This window comes from Pristiophorus japonicus, chromosome 3 (genome assembly GCF_044704955.1).
Source record: "Pristiophorus japonicus isolate sPriJap1 chromosome 3, sPriJap1.hap1, whole genome shotgun sequence".
NCBI lineage: Eukaryota > Metazoa > Chordata > Chondrichthyes > Pristiophoridae > Pristiophorus > Pristiophorus japonicus.
Window position 1 is genome coordinate 168,719,795 of NC_091979.1, and position 17,741 is coordinate 168,737,535.

Below are 17,741 nucleotides of genomic sequence, written 5' to 3' on the forward strand. Positions count from 1 at the left end.
CCACGACAAGTTGGGGTGATCTTGGACCTGGCCTGGAGGCGGCGTAGGTTAAACAGCTTCCCACTGGTTCTGTAGTTTAATTCCACTCCAGCGGGGAGCTTGTTAATGTGAGGTGGTGCATGGCGGCGAGGAAGATTGAGAAAAGGGTTGGAGCAATGACGCAGCCCTGTTTGACTCCGGTCCAGATGTGGAATGGGTCTGTAATGGATCCGTTGGTAAGGATCACGGCCTGCATATCATTGTGAAGCAGGCGAAGGATGTTGACAAACTTTTGGGGGCATCCGAAACGGAGGAGGACACTCCATAGACCCTCATAGTTGACAGTGCCAAAGGCTGTTGTAAGATCAAAAAAGGCCATGTATAAGGGCTGGCGCTGCTCCCTGCATTTTTCCTGCAACTGTCACGCTGCAAAGATCATGTCTGATGTGCCCCGTAGGGGACGAAATCTGCATTGTGATTGCAGGAGGAGCTCCTCGGCCACAGGGAGAAGATGATTGAGAAGAACTCGAGCGACAACTTTCCCAGTGGCTGAAATCAGGGAGATTCCCCTGTAGTTGCTGCAGTCGGACTTGTCCCCCTTTGTGACCATTTTTAAAATCACTGCATCTCTGAGATCTCCCGGCATGCTCTCCTCCCTCCAGATGAGAGAGATGAGGTCATGTATCCACGCCAACAGCCTTGTGATAGCGCCTCAGCAGGGATTCCAAACGCACCCGTAGCCTTGTTATTCTTGAGCTGTTTTATGGCTTTCCTCAGACCCATAATTGTCAGCTGCATTTTCAGCTGCTTAAACTTTAGACTCTGGAATTTCCTCCCTAAACCCCTCTGCCCTTTCACCACCCTGTTAAGACTCTTTTTAAAACCCAAATTCTTTGATTACGCTTTTAGTCACCCATCCTAATCTGTTTTCTTTAGCTTAATGTTCATTTCTTTGATCAGACCTCTGTGAATTGCTTTGAGAGATTTATCAAGCACTATGAAAGATGTTGGCACCTACAACTCACCTTCACTGTCTTATCTCCACTTTTTGATGACCTGTAATTAGCAATGAGAATTGTACTAATATCTTAATTACCAAATTCCTTAACTTGATTCCTATTGATTCTGGTAGTCTTGCAAGTTGGTAAAACATCCGGTCATTCCAGTACTGTGAGAATTCTTTTTTAATATTGCCACTCGCATTTTTTATCCTCTCTCTAGCAACAGTTATAACCAAGAATATTACGTTCTGACTCCTATCCAAACCTAAGCCATGTCTCTGTTATAGCTACTATATCATACCCATTCATAGGTCTTAATATTTCAAACTCTCCAATTTTATTTTGAATGCATTGAATCCACATATATACTCTAATTCTGACTCCCACTTTTTGGCAGTCTTACTCTTTTTATAACTCCTCTTATTTCTATTCTGTTTTACATACCTTTTTTTTCTCTCTTTCCTTTCCTACATTCGTGCTCTTTTTGCTTTCCTTTCTGCTTCCTCATTTTATTTTTTCCTCCCCCTGCCATATTATTCTAAACCTTCCCCCTCCCCTACAAGACGTGTTACTCTCACAACAAGGACATTAGTTCCATCCTTGTTCAGGTGAAGCCTACCTATTTTATATCGGGTAATTCAGTCCCAGATCTGGTTCTTTAAGAAACAGATCCCAGATATCCTGCACCATCTCTTCAGCCATGCAGTGACCTCGTTCATCTTGCTCGTGTGTGCCACGAGGAATAATCCTGAAATTAATAACCTTGAGGTCCTGCTTCTTAATCTATCTCCAAATTCATAAAACTCCCTTTGCAGGACCTTCGCTCTATTCCTCCTCTAAGTTATTACTATTGTCATATTCATCAGTTTGTCAATTTAATACTCTCAGGATCAAATCTCACCATGGCAACTGGGTAATTTAAATTCAGTTCATTAAATAAATCTGGAATATAAAAGCTAGTATCAGTAATGGTGAACATGAAACTACCATTACTGATAAAAATCCATCTGGTTCACTAATGTCCTTCAGGGAAGAAAATCTGACGTCCTTACCTTGTTTGGCCTACATGTGACTCCAGACCAACCACAATGTGGTTGACTCTTAACTGCCCTCTGAAGTGGCCTAGCAAGCCATTCAGTTGTACAAAAACTGCTACGACAAAGTCACTGTCGGTGCATTCACCACACGAACTGCAACGGTTCAAGAAGGCACTTCTCAAGGGTAACTAGGGATGGGCAATAAATGCCAGCCTTGCCAGCGGCATCCACATCCCGTGAATTAATTTTTTTAAGGATCCCTACAGTGCCTCCTGATTCCTTTTTCTACCCCTTTGGATGGTCACCTACTTTACTTTCTCACCAACATCTTCTGCATGTGGGTTGACATTCCACTAGACTATGCTTTCCAAGTCACCCTGTTGCCTCTTAGCATCCTCCTCACAGCTCACACTGCCACCCAGCTGAGTGTCATCTGCAAACTTGGAGATATTACATTCAATTCCTTCGTCCAAATCATTAATCTATATTGTAAATAGCTGGGGGCCCAGCACTGAACCCTGTGGTACCCCACTAGTCACTGCCTGCCATTCTGAAAAGGACCCGTTTATTTCTACTCATTGCTTCCTGTCTACCAACCAGTTCTCTATCCATGTCAATACATTATCCCCAATACCATGTGCTTTAATTTTGCACACTAATCGCTTGTGTGGGACCTTGTCAAAAGCCTTTTGAAAGTCCAAATACACCACATCCACTGCTTCTCCCTTATCCACTCTACGAGATACATCCTCAAAAAATTCGAGAAGATTTGTCAAGCATGATTTCCCTTTCATAAATCCATGCTGACTTGGAGCGATCCTGTCACTGCTTTCCAAATGCGCTGCTATTACGTCTTTAATAATTAATTCCAACATTTTCCCCACTACCGATGTCAGGCTAACCGGTCTATAACTCCCTGTTTTCTCTCTTCCCTCCTTTTTAAAAAGTGGGATTACATTAGCTACCCTGCAATCCATAGGAACTGATCCAGAGTCTATAGAATGTTGGAAAATGACCACAATGCATCCACTATTTCTAGGGCTACTTCCTTAAGTACTCTGGGATGCAGACTATCAGGCCCTGGGGATTTATCAGCCTTCAATCCTATCAATTTCCCTCACACAATTTCCTGACTAAAGGATTTCCTTCAGTTCCTCCTTCTCGCTAGACCCTCGGTCCCGTAGTATTTCCGGAAGGTTATTTGTGTCTTCCTCAGTGAAGACAGAGCCAAAGTATTTGTTCAATTGGTCTGCCACTTCTTTGTTCCCCATTATAAATTCACCTGATTCTGACTGCAAGGGACCCACATTTGTCTTCACTAATCTTTTTCTCTTCGCATATCTATAGAAGCTTTTGCAGTCAGTTTTTATGTTCCCTGCAAGCTTACTCTCATACTCTATTTTCCCCCTCCTACTTGAACTCTTTGTCCTCCTCTGCAGAATTCTAAATTTCTCCCAGTCCTCAGGTTTGTTGTTTTTTCTGGCCAATTTATTTGCCTTTTCCTTGGATTTAACACTATCCCTAATTTCCCTTGTTAGCCATGGTTAAGCCACCTTCCCCGTTTTATTTTTGCGCCAGACAGGGATGTACAAATGTTGAAGTTCATCCATGTGATCTTTAAATGTCTGCCATTGCCTATCCACCGTCATCCTTTTAGTATCATTTGCCAGTCTATCCTAGCCAATTCATGTCTCATACCATCGAAGTTACCTTTCTTTAAGTTCAGGACCCTAGTCTCTTAATTAACTGTGTCACTCTCCATTTTAATGAAGAATTCTACCATTTTATGGTCACTCTTCCCCAAGGGGCCTCGGACAACAAGATTGCCAATTAATCCTTGAACACAAGCCAGTAGGGACATTTCCATGTATGGTCATCCTGATATTGTACATACAAAGTATCCAGAAGCTCCCACATCATGCAGGTACTGCCCATCACTGGCTTCAACTGTCCCCTCACACTAAGCTCTTCTCCTAAAGATTGAATAAAATCAAATCCAACAATATTCATGGTAAACCAGTGAATGCAATGTACAAAAAATCCATTGTACCTACAAGACCTCTTAGTAATGTTTTTTTTAAAGTTAAAAGTATAAAAAAGTTTAGTCTCATTTTTATAAACTTTGCTAAACTAATGATTCTTTTGTAGTTCCAAGTCGTATTCCACAGATGCCCAAAAGAGATATTGTGTTCCTTGTTGATGGATCGGACAGCGCCGAAACAACATTTCCCCTGGTAAAAAATTTCCTTATCAGAGTAGCTGAAAACCTTGACATTGGAAGAGCTAGGATCCGGGTTAGCATTGTGCAATATGGTGATGTTCCCGAAACTGAGTTCTTATTAAACAGATACACGAGGAAAGCTGATGTGCTGGCAGCAATAAAAAACCTAAACCATAGAGGAGGCAGAGAATCCAACACTGGCAAAGCATTGGACTATGTCACAAAGAATGTTTTCACCAGGTCTAGTGGAAGTAGAAGGGAAGAAGGCGTGCCCCAGTTCTTGATCCTTCTCACTGCCAGCAAGTCCACCGATGATGTTACGCGAACAGCAGAAACACTGAAGGAGGCGGGTGTAGCACCCTTCTGTATTGGAACCAGGGGTGCTGATACAACAGAACTACATCAGATCGCATTGTCCCCTGACTATGTCTTCAGGTTTGATGATATTCAGGACGTCCAAAATATAAGGCAACGTTTATTAGATCCATTGATCGATCTGGAAAATGATCAGATATTTGAAATCAGGGACTCTCAAGGTAAGAGGAAATATATTTTCTTAAAGAATAAATAAGGCACAATGAACTACTAAGCCACACAGGCTAGAAGGTCACAAGTGCAAACCTTAGTCTGCATTGGATTGACTAATCTCAGCGATCGGGAGTTTTCAATTGACCGCAATTTCCCTGGGCTAGGAGGGAAAGAAAAATCAGCCAAGTAGCTTGCTCATGATCACTTTCCACTGACCACAGCTAGAAAGTGAATGTTGGCTGAGGGCAGCATTAGGCTCAGTTCTGATGCTTTCCATGCTTGAATAGCCTAAGCCCGATGTTTGAGCTCACAGTATGGTCACTTTTGCAGATACTACAGACTGCTAGCACCTGTAATTCTGTACTGTAGTAAGAATCAGTGCCTGCAGGAAAGGAGAGAAACAGGGCCATTGCATAAAACTGTCACTAATTTGGCATTAAATTAGCAATACGACTCAGAATGGCGAGTGTGGAAAATAATGAAGCATTGGTGCGATGTGGAATGTTTCATCGGAGTGATCCACATTCCAGGAATAAAGGGGCAAGACCCAGGAGTCAGATCAACTTGACAGAGATTTGGCACACATGAGCAATACAAGCAATCGACGTGTCTATCCACTTATCGCTCATTAGGAGCTCACTCGTCTAAGTAGTTCCTATCTCAGAGTTCACCTGACAGGGTTTCATTATATATTTATAACTTTCCTGAAACACTCCAACTTGTACAGTTTCTTTGTCTGAAACTGTCAGTTATCTTGACTCAGCAGATGTCACATGACTGGTTAAGGCACAAAACTGTGTGAACTAAGCCCCATCTCTTGCCACTTGCCAGGCCTCAAGATCACTGAATCCTGTATCCTTACAGTGTTGCACTGAACTAATCTCAGTGTTTTCCGATATAATGCATTTACTTGATCGCTTTACTCTGGTACTATCTCTTCACATTGTTCATTTTAAGATTATCCAAACCTAATCCTAATATTATCTGACACACATTCTGTCCTTTATCTAAAACATATTCAAGTTAACTATACCAAAGCAGTTGGCTACATTTTACACTAGCTATCCTTATTCTTATTCTTTTTTTATCTCGGTCTCCCTGTCAGCCGAGTCCAGAAAAATTATTTGTGCTCCAATGCACATACACATTTGTTCCTTCACATTATATGCTAACTATCCCATCATGTGTTATGCTTATGCCAAGCCATTTCGCCTACCATCGTACACTAATCTACAGGGAGTACTCTGCAGAAGGCTAAAACATCTTGTTGGAACAGAATTGAGGCAGCTTCACATTGCATCTAAACATGCTGTAACTGGTCTAAGAGTCCTTGATGCTGACACTGGCTGCCTAAAATAGAAATTGTTCCATTCCCCAGATCAATGATGGATGAATGCAAAATTAATTAAAAACTTAGTAATTGATTAAATGATACTATATACACATAACTTACACTATAGGGGCCCAAGTTTCCACACTCACCTAGAACAGCGCAGTCCCGACCTGGACGCTCGTTTCTCACGCCACAAAGTGCACCTAAAAAAAATCCTCCGTATTCTCCACCGACCTGCAGGTCCTCTGGCCCTCGGCGCAGCCAGCACGAGCTATGGGGGGGCAGAGCCAGGTCCCTGCGCTGAAAACAGTGCCGGGACCTCTGCACATGCAGGCTACAGTAGGCACGCAAGTGCAGTAGCTCCAGGCGCCCGAAGCACGCAGCCCTTAGCCCTGGCAGAATGGCCTCGCTGGGGCTGTGTGAATAAGGCTCCTTCCACGGCCAGCTCCTGCTTCCCCCGCTCCTGCCTCCGGACCCGACCCGACCGCACCCCCCCCGCCCCCGACTGGACCCGACCCGCCCGTCCGACTGGATACGACCCGCGCTCCTGCTCCCGCTCCCCCGCCCCCCCGACTGGACCTGACCCGACCCACGCTCCTGCTCCCGCTCCCCCGCCCCCCCGAATGGACCCGACCCGCACTCCTGCTCCCGCTCCCCCGCCCCCCCGACTGGACCCGACCCGCGCTCCTGCTCCCGCTCCCCCGCCCCCCCGACTGGACCCGACCCGCGCTCCTGCTCCCGCTCTGCCCCCCCCGACTGGACCCGACCCGACCCGCGCTCCCGCCCCCCGACCCGACCCGTGCTCCTGCTCCCCCCCCCCACCCCGACTGTGGATCCGACCTGACCTCCACCTCCCCTCCCTCCCCCTCCCCTCACTCTCTCTCCCTCCCCACCTCTCTCTCTCTCCCTCTGTCTCCCCCCCTCTCTCTCTCCCCCCCTCTGTCTTCCCCCCTCTCTCTCTCCCCCCCCTCTCTCTCTCCCCCCCCCTCTCCCTCCCCCCCCTCTCCCTCCCCCCCCTCTCTCTCACCCCCCTCTCTCTCTTCCCCCCCTCTCTCTCTTCCCCCCCCTCTCTCTCTCCCCCCCTCTCTCTCTCCCCCCCTCTCTCTCTCCCCCCTCTCTCTCTCCCCCCCTCTCTCTCTCCCCCCTCTCTCTCTCCCCCCCCTCTCTCTCTCTCCCCCCCTCTCTCTCTCTCCCCCCCTCTCTCTCTCCCCCCTCTCTCTCTCCCCCTCTCTCTCTCTCCCCCCTCTCTCTCCCCTCCCCTCTCTCTCTCCCCCCCTCTCTCTCTCCCCCCCTCTCTCTCTCCCCCCCTCTCTCTCTCCCCCCCCTCTCTCTCTCCCCCCCTCTCTCTCTCCCCCCCTCTCTCTCTCCCCCCCTCTCTCTCTCCCCCCCTCTCTCTCTCCCCCCTCTCTCTCTCCCCCCCTCTCTCTCTCCCCCCCTCTCTCTCTCCCCCCCTCTCTCTCTCCCCCCCTCTCTCTCTCCCCCCCTCTCTCTCTCCCCCCCTCTCTCTCTTCCCCCCCTCTCTCTCTCTCCCCCCCCTCTCTCCCTCCCTCTCCCTCTCCCTCTCTCTCTCCCTCTCCCTCTCCCTCTCCCTCTCCCTCTCCCTCTCCCTCTCCCTCTCCCTCTCCCTCTCCCTCTCCCTCTCCCTCTCCCTCTCCCTCTCCCTCTCCCTCTCCCTCTCCCTCTCCCTCCTCCTCTCCCTCTCCCTCCTCCTCTCCCTCTCCCTCCGCCTCTCCCTCTCCCTCCTCCTCTCCCTCTCCCTCCTCCTCTCCCTCTCCTCCCTCTCTCCTCCCAACCCGACCCGACCCGACGCCACCTATCTGTAAATCTGGTGCTGGGGACGGGCCCTGCCCGAAGTCTCGGGCCAGCCCGATCAGCCTTCGGTCCCGAAAGGCCTGCCTAAAGCACTTTCACACAGGTAGGAAGATGGTTTATTTTATCTTTTCTTTGCTTATGAATGTTTATTCAGGTTGGATTTATTTGCATAATATTTGTAGAAGTATAAATCAGGATTTATTATAGACTTTAATGAGTTCCCTTCCCCCCCCCCCACCTCGTTCTGGACGCCTAATCTGTAACCTGCGCCTGATTTTTTTAATGTGTAGAACAGGTTTTTTCAGTTCTACAAAAATCTTCACTTGCTCCATTCTACTTTAGTTTGGAGTACGTTTTCACTGTGGAAACTTTGAAATCAGGCGTCAGTGGCCGGACACACCCCCTTTTGAAGAAAAAATTCTGTTCCAAAGTAGAACTGTTCTACCTGACTAGAACTGCAGAAAAAAAAATGTGGAGAATTGCGATCTCTAAGATAGTCCGTTCTCCACCAGTTGCTCCTAAAAATCAGGTGCAAATCATGTGGAAACTTGGGCCCAACAAGTGTGTATATTTCTGGTAATCAACTGTGAAGTTGTACAATATGACACCTCATTTCACCATTGTTGTACAACTGCCCTATAGTAAAAAAAGTGATGTATTGTGCAAAAATTCTGAAATGTTTGGCAGCATTAAATTCGCTCTGTCCACCAATGCTCAGTCCAGTATGGCTGCCTTACTAAAATTCTAAGGCATCAATTATTTCAAAAGGAATGCCACATTAATAGGTACTCATTTGGCAATCTCACTCAGAGAGCTGACAGGATGGCTGGTGTGGAAAATAGTGCCAAAGGGGTGCTGTTCTAAAGTGGAACTAAGGCACATTATTAGGACAGAACAAAATGGACCTTACTCTGCATCTATCGGAGTATAAATCAAGAAATAATGGAGGCTTTTAATAAAGGATCTGCAATATATTGATTGGACAAAGCAAATTGGCCAGGGTAGCCTTGAGGAGGAGTTCATCGAGTGTATCTGGGATAGTTTCCTTGAACAGTACGTTGCGGAACCAACCAGGGAGCAGGCTATCTTGGATCTAGTACTGTGTAATGAGGCAGGATGAATAAATGATCTCGTCGTAAAAGATCCTCTTGGAATGAGTGACCATAATATGGTTGAATTTCAAATTCAGTTGAAGGGTGAGAAAGTTGATTCTCAAACCAGTGTCCTAAGCTTAAATAAAGGAGACTACAAAGGTATGAGGGCAGAGTTGTCTAAAGTGGACTGGGAAAATAGATTAAAGAATGGGATGGTTGATGAGTAGAGGCAGACATTTAAGGAGATATTTCATAACTTGCAACAAAAATTTATCCCAATGAGAAGGAAAGACTTTAAGAGAAGGGATAACCATCCGCGGCTAACTAAGGAAATAAGGGATGGTATCAAATTGAAAACAAGAGCACACAATGTGGCCAAGACTAGCAGGAGGCCAGAGGATTGGGAAATTTTTAAAAGCCAGCAGAGACCGACTAAAACAATGGTTAGGTGAGTGGGCAAATGCATGGCAGATGCAGTATAATGTGGATAAATGTGAGGTTATCCACTTTGGTGGCAAAAACATGAAGACAGAATATTATCTGAATGGTGGTAGATTAGGAAAAGGGGTGCAATGAGACCTGGGTGTCATGGTACATCAGTCATTGAAGGTTGTCATGCAGGTGCAGCAGGCGGTGAAGAAGGCAAATGGCATTTTGGCCTTCATAGCTAGGGGATTTGAGTATAGGAGCAGAGAGGTCTTGCTGCATCTGTACAGGGCCTTGGTGAGGCCTCACCTGGAATATTGTGTTCAATTTTAATCTCCTAATTTGAAGAAGGACATTCTTGCTATTGAGGGAGTGCAACAAAGGTTCACCAGATTGATTCCCGGGATGGCAGGACTGACATATGAGGAGAGATTGGATCGACTGGGCCTGCATTCACTGGAGTTTAGAAGAATGAGAGGGGATCTCATAGAAACATATAAAATTCTGACGGGACTGGACAGGTTAGATGCAGGAAGAATGTTCCCGATATTGGGGGAGTCCAGAACTAGGGGTCACAGTCTAAGGATAAGGAGTAAGCCATTTAGGACCGAGATGAGGAGAAACTTCTTCACTCAGAGTTGTTAACCTGTGGAATTTCCTACTGCAGAGAGTTGTTGATGCCAGTTCGTTAGAGGTAGTTGGATATGGCTAAAGGGATCAAAGGGTATGGAGAGAAAGCAGGAAAGGGGTGCTGAGTGAATGATCAGCCATGATATTGAAATGGTGGTGCAGGCTCGAAGGACCGAATGGCCTATTCCTGCATCTATTTTCTATGTTTCTATGTTAAGAGAGGGAAGATAGATTATGAAAGTAAACTCGCACAAAATATAAAAACAGATAGTAAGAGTTTCTACAGGTAAATAAAAAAAGAAAAGGGCGCCTAAAGTAAATGTTGGTCCCCTGGAGGATGAGACTGGGGAATTAATAATGGAGAACAGAGAGGTTGAACAAATATTTTGTATTGGTCTTCAAGGTAGAAGACAATAAAAACATCCCAATAGTGGATAATCAAGGGCTATAGGTAGGGAGGAACTTGATACAATTGCTAATGAAGTAGTACTAGGTAAAATAATGGGACTAAAGGTGGACAAGCCCCCTCGACCTCATGGCTTACATCCTATGGTCTTAAGAGAAGTAGCAGCCAAGATAGTGGATGCAATAGTGGTTGTAATCTACCAAAATTCCCTGGATCCTGGGGAGGTCCCAGCAGATTGGAAAACCGCAAATATAACGCCTCTATTTAAATAAGGAGACAGACAAAAAGCAGGAAACTATAGACCAGTTAGCCTAACATCTGTCATTGGGAAAATGCTGGAGTCCATTATTAAGGAAGCAGTAGCAGGACATTTAGAAAAGCATGATTCAATCGAGCAGAGTCAGCATGGTTTTATGGAAGGGAAATCATGTTTGACAAATTTGCTGGAGTTCTTTGAGGATGTAACGGGTAGGGTGGATAAGGGGGAACCAGTGGATGTGGTGTATTTGGATTTCCAGAAGGCATTCGATAAGATGCCACATAAAAGGTTACTGCACAAGATAAAAGCTCACTGGGTTGGGGATAATATATTAGCATGGATAGAGGATTGGCTAACTAACAGAAAACAGAGAGTCGAGATAAATGGGTCATTTCCCAGTTGGCAAACAGTGACTAGTGGGGTGCCATAGTGATTGGTGCTGGGTCCTCAACTACTTACAATCTATATTAATGACATGGATGAAGGGACCGAGTGTAATGTAGCCAAGTTTGCTGATACAAAGATGGGTGAGAAAGCAAATTGTGAGGAGGACACAAAATATCTGCAAAGGGATATAGACAGGCTAAGTGAGTGGACAAAAATTTGAAAGATGTAGTATAATGTGGGAAAATGTGAGGTTATCCACTTTGGCAGAAAAAATAGAAAAGAAAATTATAATTTAAATGGAGAAAAATTGCAAAGTGCTGCAGTACAGGGAGACCTGGGGGTCCTTGTGCGTGAAACATAAAAAGTGAGTATGCAAGTACAGCAAGGAATCAGGAAGGCAAATGGAATGTTAGCCTTTATTGCAAGGGGATAGAGTATTAAAAACAGAGAAGTCATGCAACAGGGTATTGGTGAGGCCACACCTGGAGTACTGCGTACAGTTTTGGTCTCCGTATTTAAGGAAGGTTATACTTGCATTGGAGGCTGATCAGTGAAGTTTCACTAGGTTGATTCCGGAGATGAGGGGGATGACTTATGAAGGTAGGTTCAGTAGGTTGGGCCTATACACATTGGAGTTCAGAAGAATGAGAGGTGATCTTATCGAAACATATAAGATAATGAGGAGACTCGACAAGGTGGATGCAGAGGATATTTCCACTCATAGGGGAAACTAAAACTAGGGGACATAGTCTTAGAATAAGGAGCTGCCCATTTAAAATTGAGATGAGCAGAAATTTCTTCTGAGGTTTGTAAATCTATGGTATTCTCTGCCCAAAGAGCTGTGGAGGCTGGGGCATTGAATATATTTAAAGTGGAGATAGACAGATTTTTGAGCGATAAGTGAGTGAAGGGTTATGGGGAGCAGGCAGGGAAGTGGAGCTAAGTCCATGATTAGATCAGCTCGAGGGACCAAATGTCCTACTCCTGCTTACGTTCTTATCCTTTCTATAACTGGCTTGGGAATACTTGATGCCAACACTGGGTATTCGGAAGAGAAAGTGTTCCAGCCCTTAGGAAAAAATCTCATGTTTTAGAAAAGTTAAACAAAAATTATTGCAGAAAAGAAGAGAGACACGATGCAAGTTTCTAAAATATGTTAAATAGTTTCCCTTTATTCTAATTTTCAATCATGAGTCAAGGGAACGTAAATATACATCAACAAGTTTTATTTATATAGCGCCTTTAATGGAGTAAAATGTCTCAAGGTGCTTCGCAGGAGTATTATAAAGACAAAAAAAATTTGAGACCGAGCCACATAAGGAGAAATTAGGGCAGACGACTCGAAGCTTGGTCAGAGAGAGATTTTAAGGATCGTCTTAAAGGAGCAAAGAGAGGCGAGGATATTTAGGCATGGAATTCCAGAGCTTCGGACCTAAGCAGTTGAAGGCATGGCTACAAGTGGTTGAGCGATTATAATCAGGGATGCTCAAAAGGGCAAAATTAGCAGAGCGCAGATATCTCTGGGAGGGGGGTTGGGGCGGGGCAGGATGGGGCTGGAGAAGATTAGATTTGGGAAGAGATTTGAAAACCAGGATGAGAATTTTTAAATCAAGGCATTACTTAAAGTAGTTGAGCCTGATGCGAGGCTTGAGATGGAGTACATCTGATTTGCACTCCTGGTGGAAGACACTCCATGTCGTGAGTTTGCATTTATCCAATGTATCTTCTAGAGAAGTGTTGTTCTATAATACATAGGGATCAGCATTATTATATGAAGCAGTACTATTTGCAAGCAATCTATTGCAAATTAAATTCCTCTGAACTTCCAGTTCCAAATGCAATCAGAATTACTAATAACCTTATTAAACTGTATTGCAAAATAAGAGCAGCCAGCAGGAAAAATATCCGATTTTCAGAATGCAGTTTTGCCCCTCCCTGCACCCCTTTTGAAGGTGCTGCAAATGTCCTCAGCTGGCCGAGGGGATGGGGCAGGCAAATCGTCCACGATATCCACCTGATATCCAGTGACCAATGTTTCCGCTAAGCTGTGCAGCCATGCAACGGTCTGAAGGTCCGGCACAGGTTGCTCACTGGTTTTAACATGGAAAAAACTGCGTATGAACGAAAATTGGAATGTGCTGCGCAGCCGGTTGGAGTGACTGCACACAAAAAAATTGAGGGCACTTTGCCAATGACCCTTGCTGGAAAGTGCATGTGTGTGGATATTGGTTCAAGCTTGCACAGTTAAATAGTCTGCAGATATTCACTGTTTAGGGTTACACGCAAGTGGTGACTTGAGATAACAGAGGACAGTTAATGCCCATGTAGTTATCATCATAGGCAATCCCTCAAAATCGAGGAAGACTTGCTTCCACTCTAAAAGTGAGTTCTCAGGTGACTGTACAGTTCAATACAGGAATTACAGTCTCTGTCACAGGTGGGACAGACAGACGTTGAAGGAAAGGGTGGGTGGGGAGTCTGGTTTGCCTTCCGCTGCCTGCGCTTCTTTTCTGCATGCTCTCGGCGACGAGACTCGAGGTGCTCAGCGCCCTCCCGGATGCGCTTCCTCCACTTACAGACTTTGGCCAGGGATTCCCAGGTGTCGGTGGGGATATTGCACTATATCACGGAGGCTTTGAGGGTGTCCTTGAAACATTTCCTCTGCTCACCTGGGGCTCGCTTGCCATGTAGGAGTTCCAGGTAGAGCTCTTGCTTTGGGAATCTTGTGTCGGGCATGCGGACAATGTGGCCCATCCAACGATAGTTGTACCGCATAACTAGTCAGCACTTTTATGAGCGGATGGGAGAAAAATGGTGATGAGGAAGTATAACATAGAATCTTATTAAATTGCACAATTATTCATAATTTGAGATGTTTCAATCCAAGAATTGAACCTTCATTCCTGCTACTTTGGTAGAGGGATTTTTGTATTGTTGTAGTCAATGAAAAGCTAAACAACTTATTATTTTGCAGTTCCAGATACCGTCAGGAGAGATATCGTCTTCCTATTTGATGGGTCGAGCACTGTTGGACCAGTTTTCCCTTCAGTGCGCAATTTTATTTCTAGAATTGTTGACAACCTCGATATTGGCAGTGACAAAGTCCGTGTTGGTGTTGTGCAATATAGTGATGATTCCAGAGTAGAGTTCCTCTTAAATGCTTACACCACTAAACCTGAAGTTCAAGCCGCAGTACGCAACCTGCAGCTTAAAGGAGGGCGGAACATCAACATCGGCAAAGCACTGAACTATGTTACAAACAACCTTTTCACCAAGCCCTCTGGAAGTAGAATCCAAGAGGATGTGCCTCAGTTCTTGATCCTTCTCACTTCTGGCAAATCCACCGATCCAGTTACCCAGGCATCGCTAGCATTGAAACAAGCTGGCATAGCACCTTTCAGTATCGGGTCCAGAGATGCGGATGCTGGAGAGCTCCAACAGATTTCACTGTCCCCTGATTATATTTACAGGATCAATGACTTTCGGAATTTGCAGAATATACAGCAACGATTGTTGTTGCCGCTTTCAACACTAAATACAGATCAGATAAAAGAAACCTACAGAATAAATCCTGCAGAACGTAAGGAAGAAACAGATTTCTTCAAATATTTTAAAGCATTGAATAGAGTTGTCATTATGGTACACTACATTGGTAAACTAAATGGTGCCCCACAGAGGAGTATAATGTGGTTGGTGGGAAAGGGGGAGGTGGGGTGATGCAGAACAAAGGTTAGCTGCTCCGTGACAGGGAGGGATCACAACAACAACTTGTGATTCATACAAGCCCAACGCATTTCATAGTGAAGATAATAGGAAAAAAAACACAGTTGTTTGGAGCATGGTTGAAATTATTGTTTTCTAGAAGTACCTTAAAGGCCGAAAGAGAAGCAGAAAACTGGAGGTGTTTAGCAAAGTGCTTTCGAAGAGTAGGGTCAAGACAAGCTGAAGGCACCCATAGCAATGCTGGATTAGGGATTTGCAGGATCACAGAAATCATAGGGCCGGAGGAAATTGAAGAGGAATGGTTGGGCAATGCCATAGAGTAACCTGTGAATGAAGATAAGGATTTTGAATTGAAAATGTTAAGACAGGGAACCATTATTGGTTGGCAGAGTGGGATTTAGCAAGGAAGCAGGACTTAGCATGAGACACAATATGGGCAGCAGAGATTTGGACAAGTTACAGTATGTGTATGAAAGTGTTTGGGAGTTGGCTTGGAAGATATTTGAAAAGTTGAGTCTGGAGATAACAATGCACAGTCAAGAGATTCAGATTCAGTGGGGGTTGAAATAAGGGTGAAGGCAGGCAATGTGTGGAGGTGGAAGTCAAACATTTATTCTCATGCCATTCTTGGGATCCTAATGGTTCTAGTTGGTGATATGATTGCCAAGCTTCTTGATGGCTTTTACTTGCACATCCAAGTAGTGCACCTCCAGGAAGTCATGGGGCTTGAAATTCAGCTGGTGGTTGAAAAGTTCACAGGTTTCACATGTCCAGTTCAGCCTGAGTGAGTAACCAAGGAGAGGGAGGGAATCAAGCAAAAGTGCAATGTGTGACAGAAGTCAAATCCGGTCTTCCCAGTGTTCAGTTAGAGGAAGTTTTGTTTCATCCATGACCAGCAGTCTGACAACACAAAACAGTTCGTGGAGGACACACATTCCAACACACGAAAGTGGTCCCCCAGAGATATATCAGAGGAGCGACAGTGGCGGAAGATGGCATGTTAAATGCTGTTTAGAGATCAAGGAGGAGGAGAAAGCACATGTACATTCCAACAATCACAACATGTGTGATGGTGACTTTGATCAAAGTGGTCTCAGATTAGTGAGGTTGCTCTGCTCCTCAGAATTGGCATTTATACAGATCCATTGACAAAGGTCTGGAAAAGATGGTGTATTGCAAATGGAACTCAGTGATTAATTGAACAATACACAAAAGGAAAAGACTGGATATCTCTAATTATGCATCATGTTTATCCAGAGAGTTTGTGAACACTAACAATAGGAAAGTCCTGAGTTCAATCCCCAGTTTATATTAAATTAGCTCATTTCATCCTGGGTTAACCCATAAATACCTCCTCTGCATGAGCTTCATGTATTGAAAATTGCAGGTTTACTGATGCTTCACAGCCACATGAACAATGCACAAGTTCTGTCTGCTATGTTTCATACATCCAATGCCCTGTATTATCCCCTCACTGGGACAAAAGAACACACTAATATACACACACTATTGTCAGTTGCTTTTCTTTGTCTCTATGTGTCTCTGTTTCTTCCATATCTCCTTTAAATATCTCTGCCTGTTTTTTACTGGCTTTGTAGTCCCTCCATCCCTTTCTAACTCCCCGCCTCCCCCTCGTCCATCTCCCTGTTTACTCCATTTTCATTCCATTGGCAGCCATGCTTTCACCTGCCTGGGCCCTAAGCTCTGGAATTCCCTCCCTTTCTTTTTTCCTTGAAGATGCTCCTTAAAACCTACCTCTAGTCTCTTTATGTCAAGTTTTATGCCATAACAGTCATGTGAAGCGCCTTGGGACACTTTACTACCTAAAATGCAAGTTCTTTCTCTGCTCTTCCATTTCTCGGTAAAGCATAGTTTTTTTTCCCCCACGGAGTCATAAGAACTTATGAAATTGGAGCAGGAGTAGGCCATCCGACCCCTTGAGCCTGCTCCGCTATCATGGCTGATCTGATCATGGAATCAGGTCCACTTCCCGGCCGCTCCCCATAACCCCTTATTCCCTTATCATTTAAGAAACTGTCTATCTCTGTCCTAAATTTATTCAATGTCCCAGCTTCCACAGCTCTCTGAGGCAGCAAATTCCACAGATTTACAACCCTCAGAGAAGAAATTTCTCCTCATCTCAGTTTTAAATGGGTGGCCCCTTATTCTAAGATTATGCCCCCTAGTTCTAGTCACCCCTATCAGTGGAAACATTCTCTCTGCATCCACCTTGTCAAGCCCCCTCATAATCTTATATATTTCGATAAGATCATCTCTCATTCTTCTGACTTCCTATGTGTAGAGACCCAACCTACTCAACCTTTCCTCATAAGTCAACCCCCTCATCTCCGGAATCAACCTAGTGAGCCTTCTCTGAACTGCCTCCATAGCAAGTATATCCTTTCGTAAATATGGAAACCAAAACTGCACGCTGTATTCCAGGTGTGGCCTCACCAATACACTATATAACTTTAGCAAGACTTTCCTGCTTTTATACTCCATCTCCTTTGCAATAAAGGCCAAGATTCCATTGGCCTTCCTGATCACTTGCTGTACCTGCATACTAACCTTTTGTGTTTCACGCACAAGTACCCCCAGGTCTCACTGTACTGTAGCACTTTGCAATTTTTCTCCATTTAAATAAAAACTTGCTTTTTGATTTTTTTTTTCTGCCAAAGTGCATAACCTTACAATTTCCAACATTATACTCCATCTGCCAAATTTTGGTCCACTCACTTAGCCTGTCTATGTCCTTTTGCAGATTTTTTGTGTCCTCCTCATACATTGCTTTTCCTCCCATCTTTGTATCATCAGCAAACTTAGCTATGTTACACTCTATCCCTTCTTCCAAGTCATTAATATAGATTGTAAATAGTTGGGGTCCCAGCACTGATCCCTGCGGCAC

The 17,741-nt window shown here is 44.8% G+C and overlaps 1 protein-coding gene across 2 annotated transcripts in view; it reads left to right on the forward strand.

Moving 5' to 3' along the window:
* Positions 1-17,741, forward strand: part of LOC139260007 (collagen alpha-3(VI) chain-like) — a 263,220-nt gene that overhangs the window by 148,713 nt on the left and 96,766 nt on the right. For both annotated transcript variants that reach the window (XM_070876050.1, XM_070876051.1), the window contains 2 exons: positions 4,166-4,774; positions 14,088-14,693. In XM_070876050.1, the coding sequence (XP_070732151.1) occupies positions 4,166-4,774; positions 14,088-14,693 (1,215 nt within the window). The remainder of the gene's footprint in view (positions 1-4,165; positions 4,775-14,087; positions 14,694-17,741) is intronic.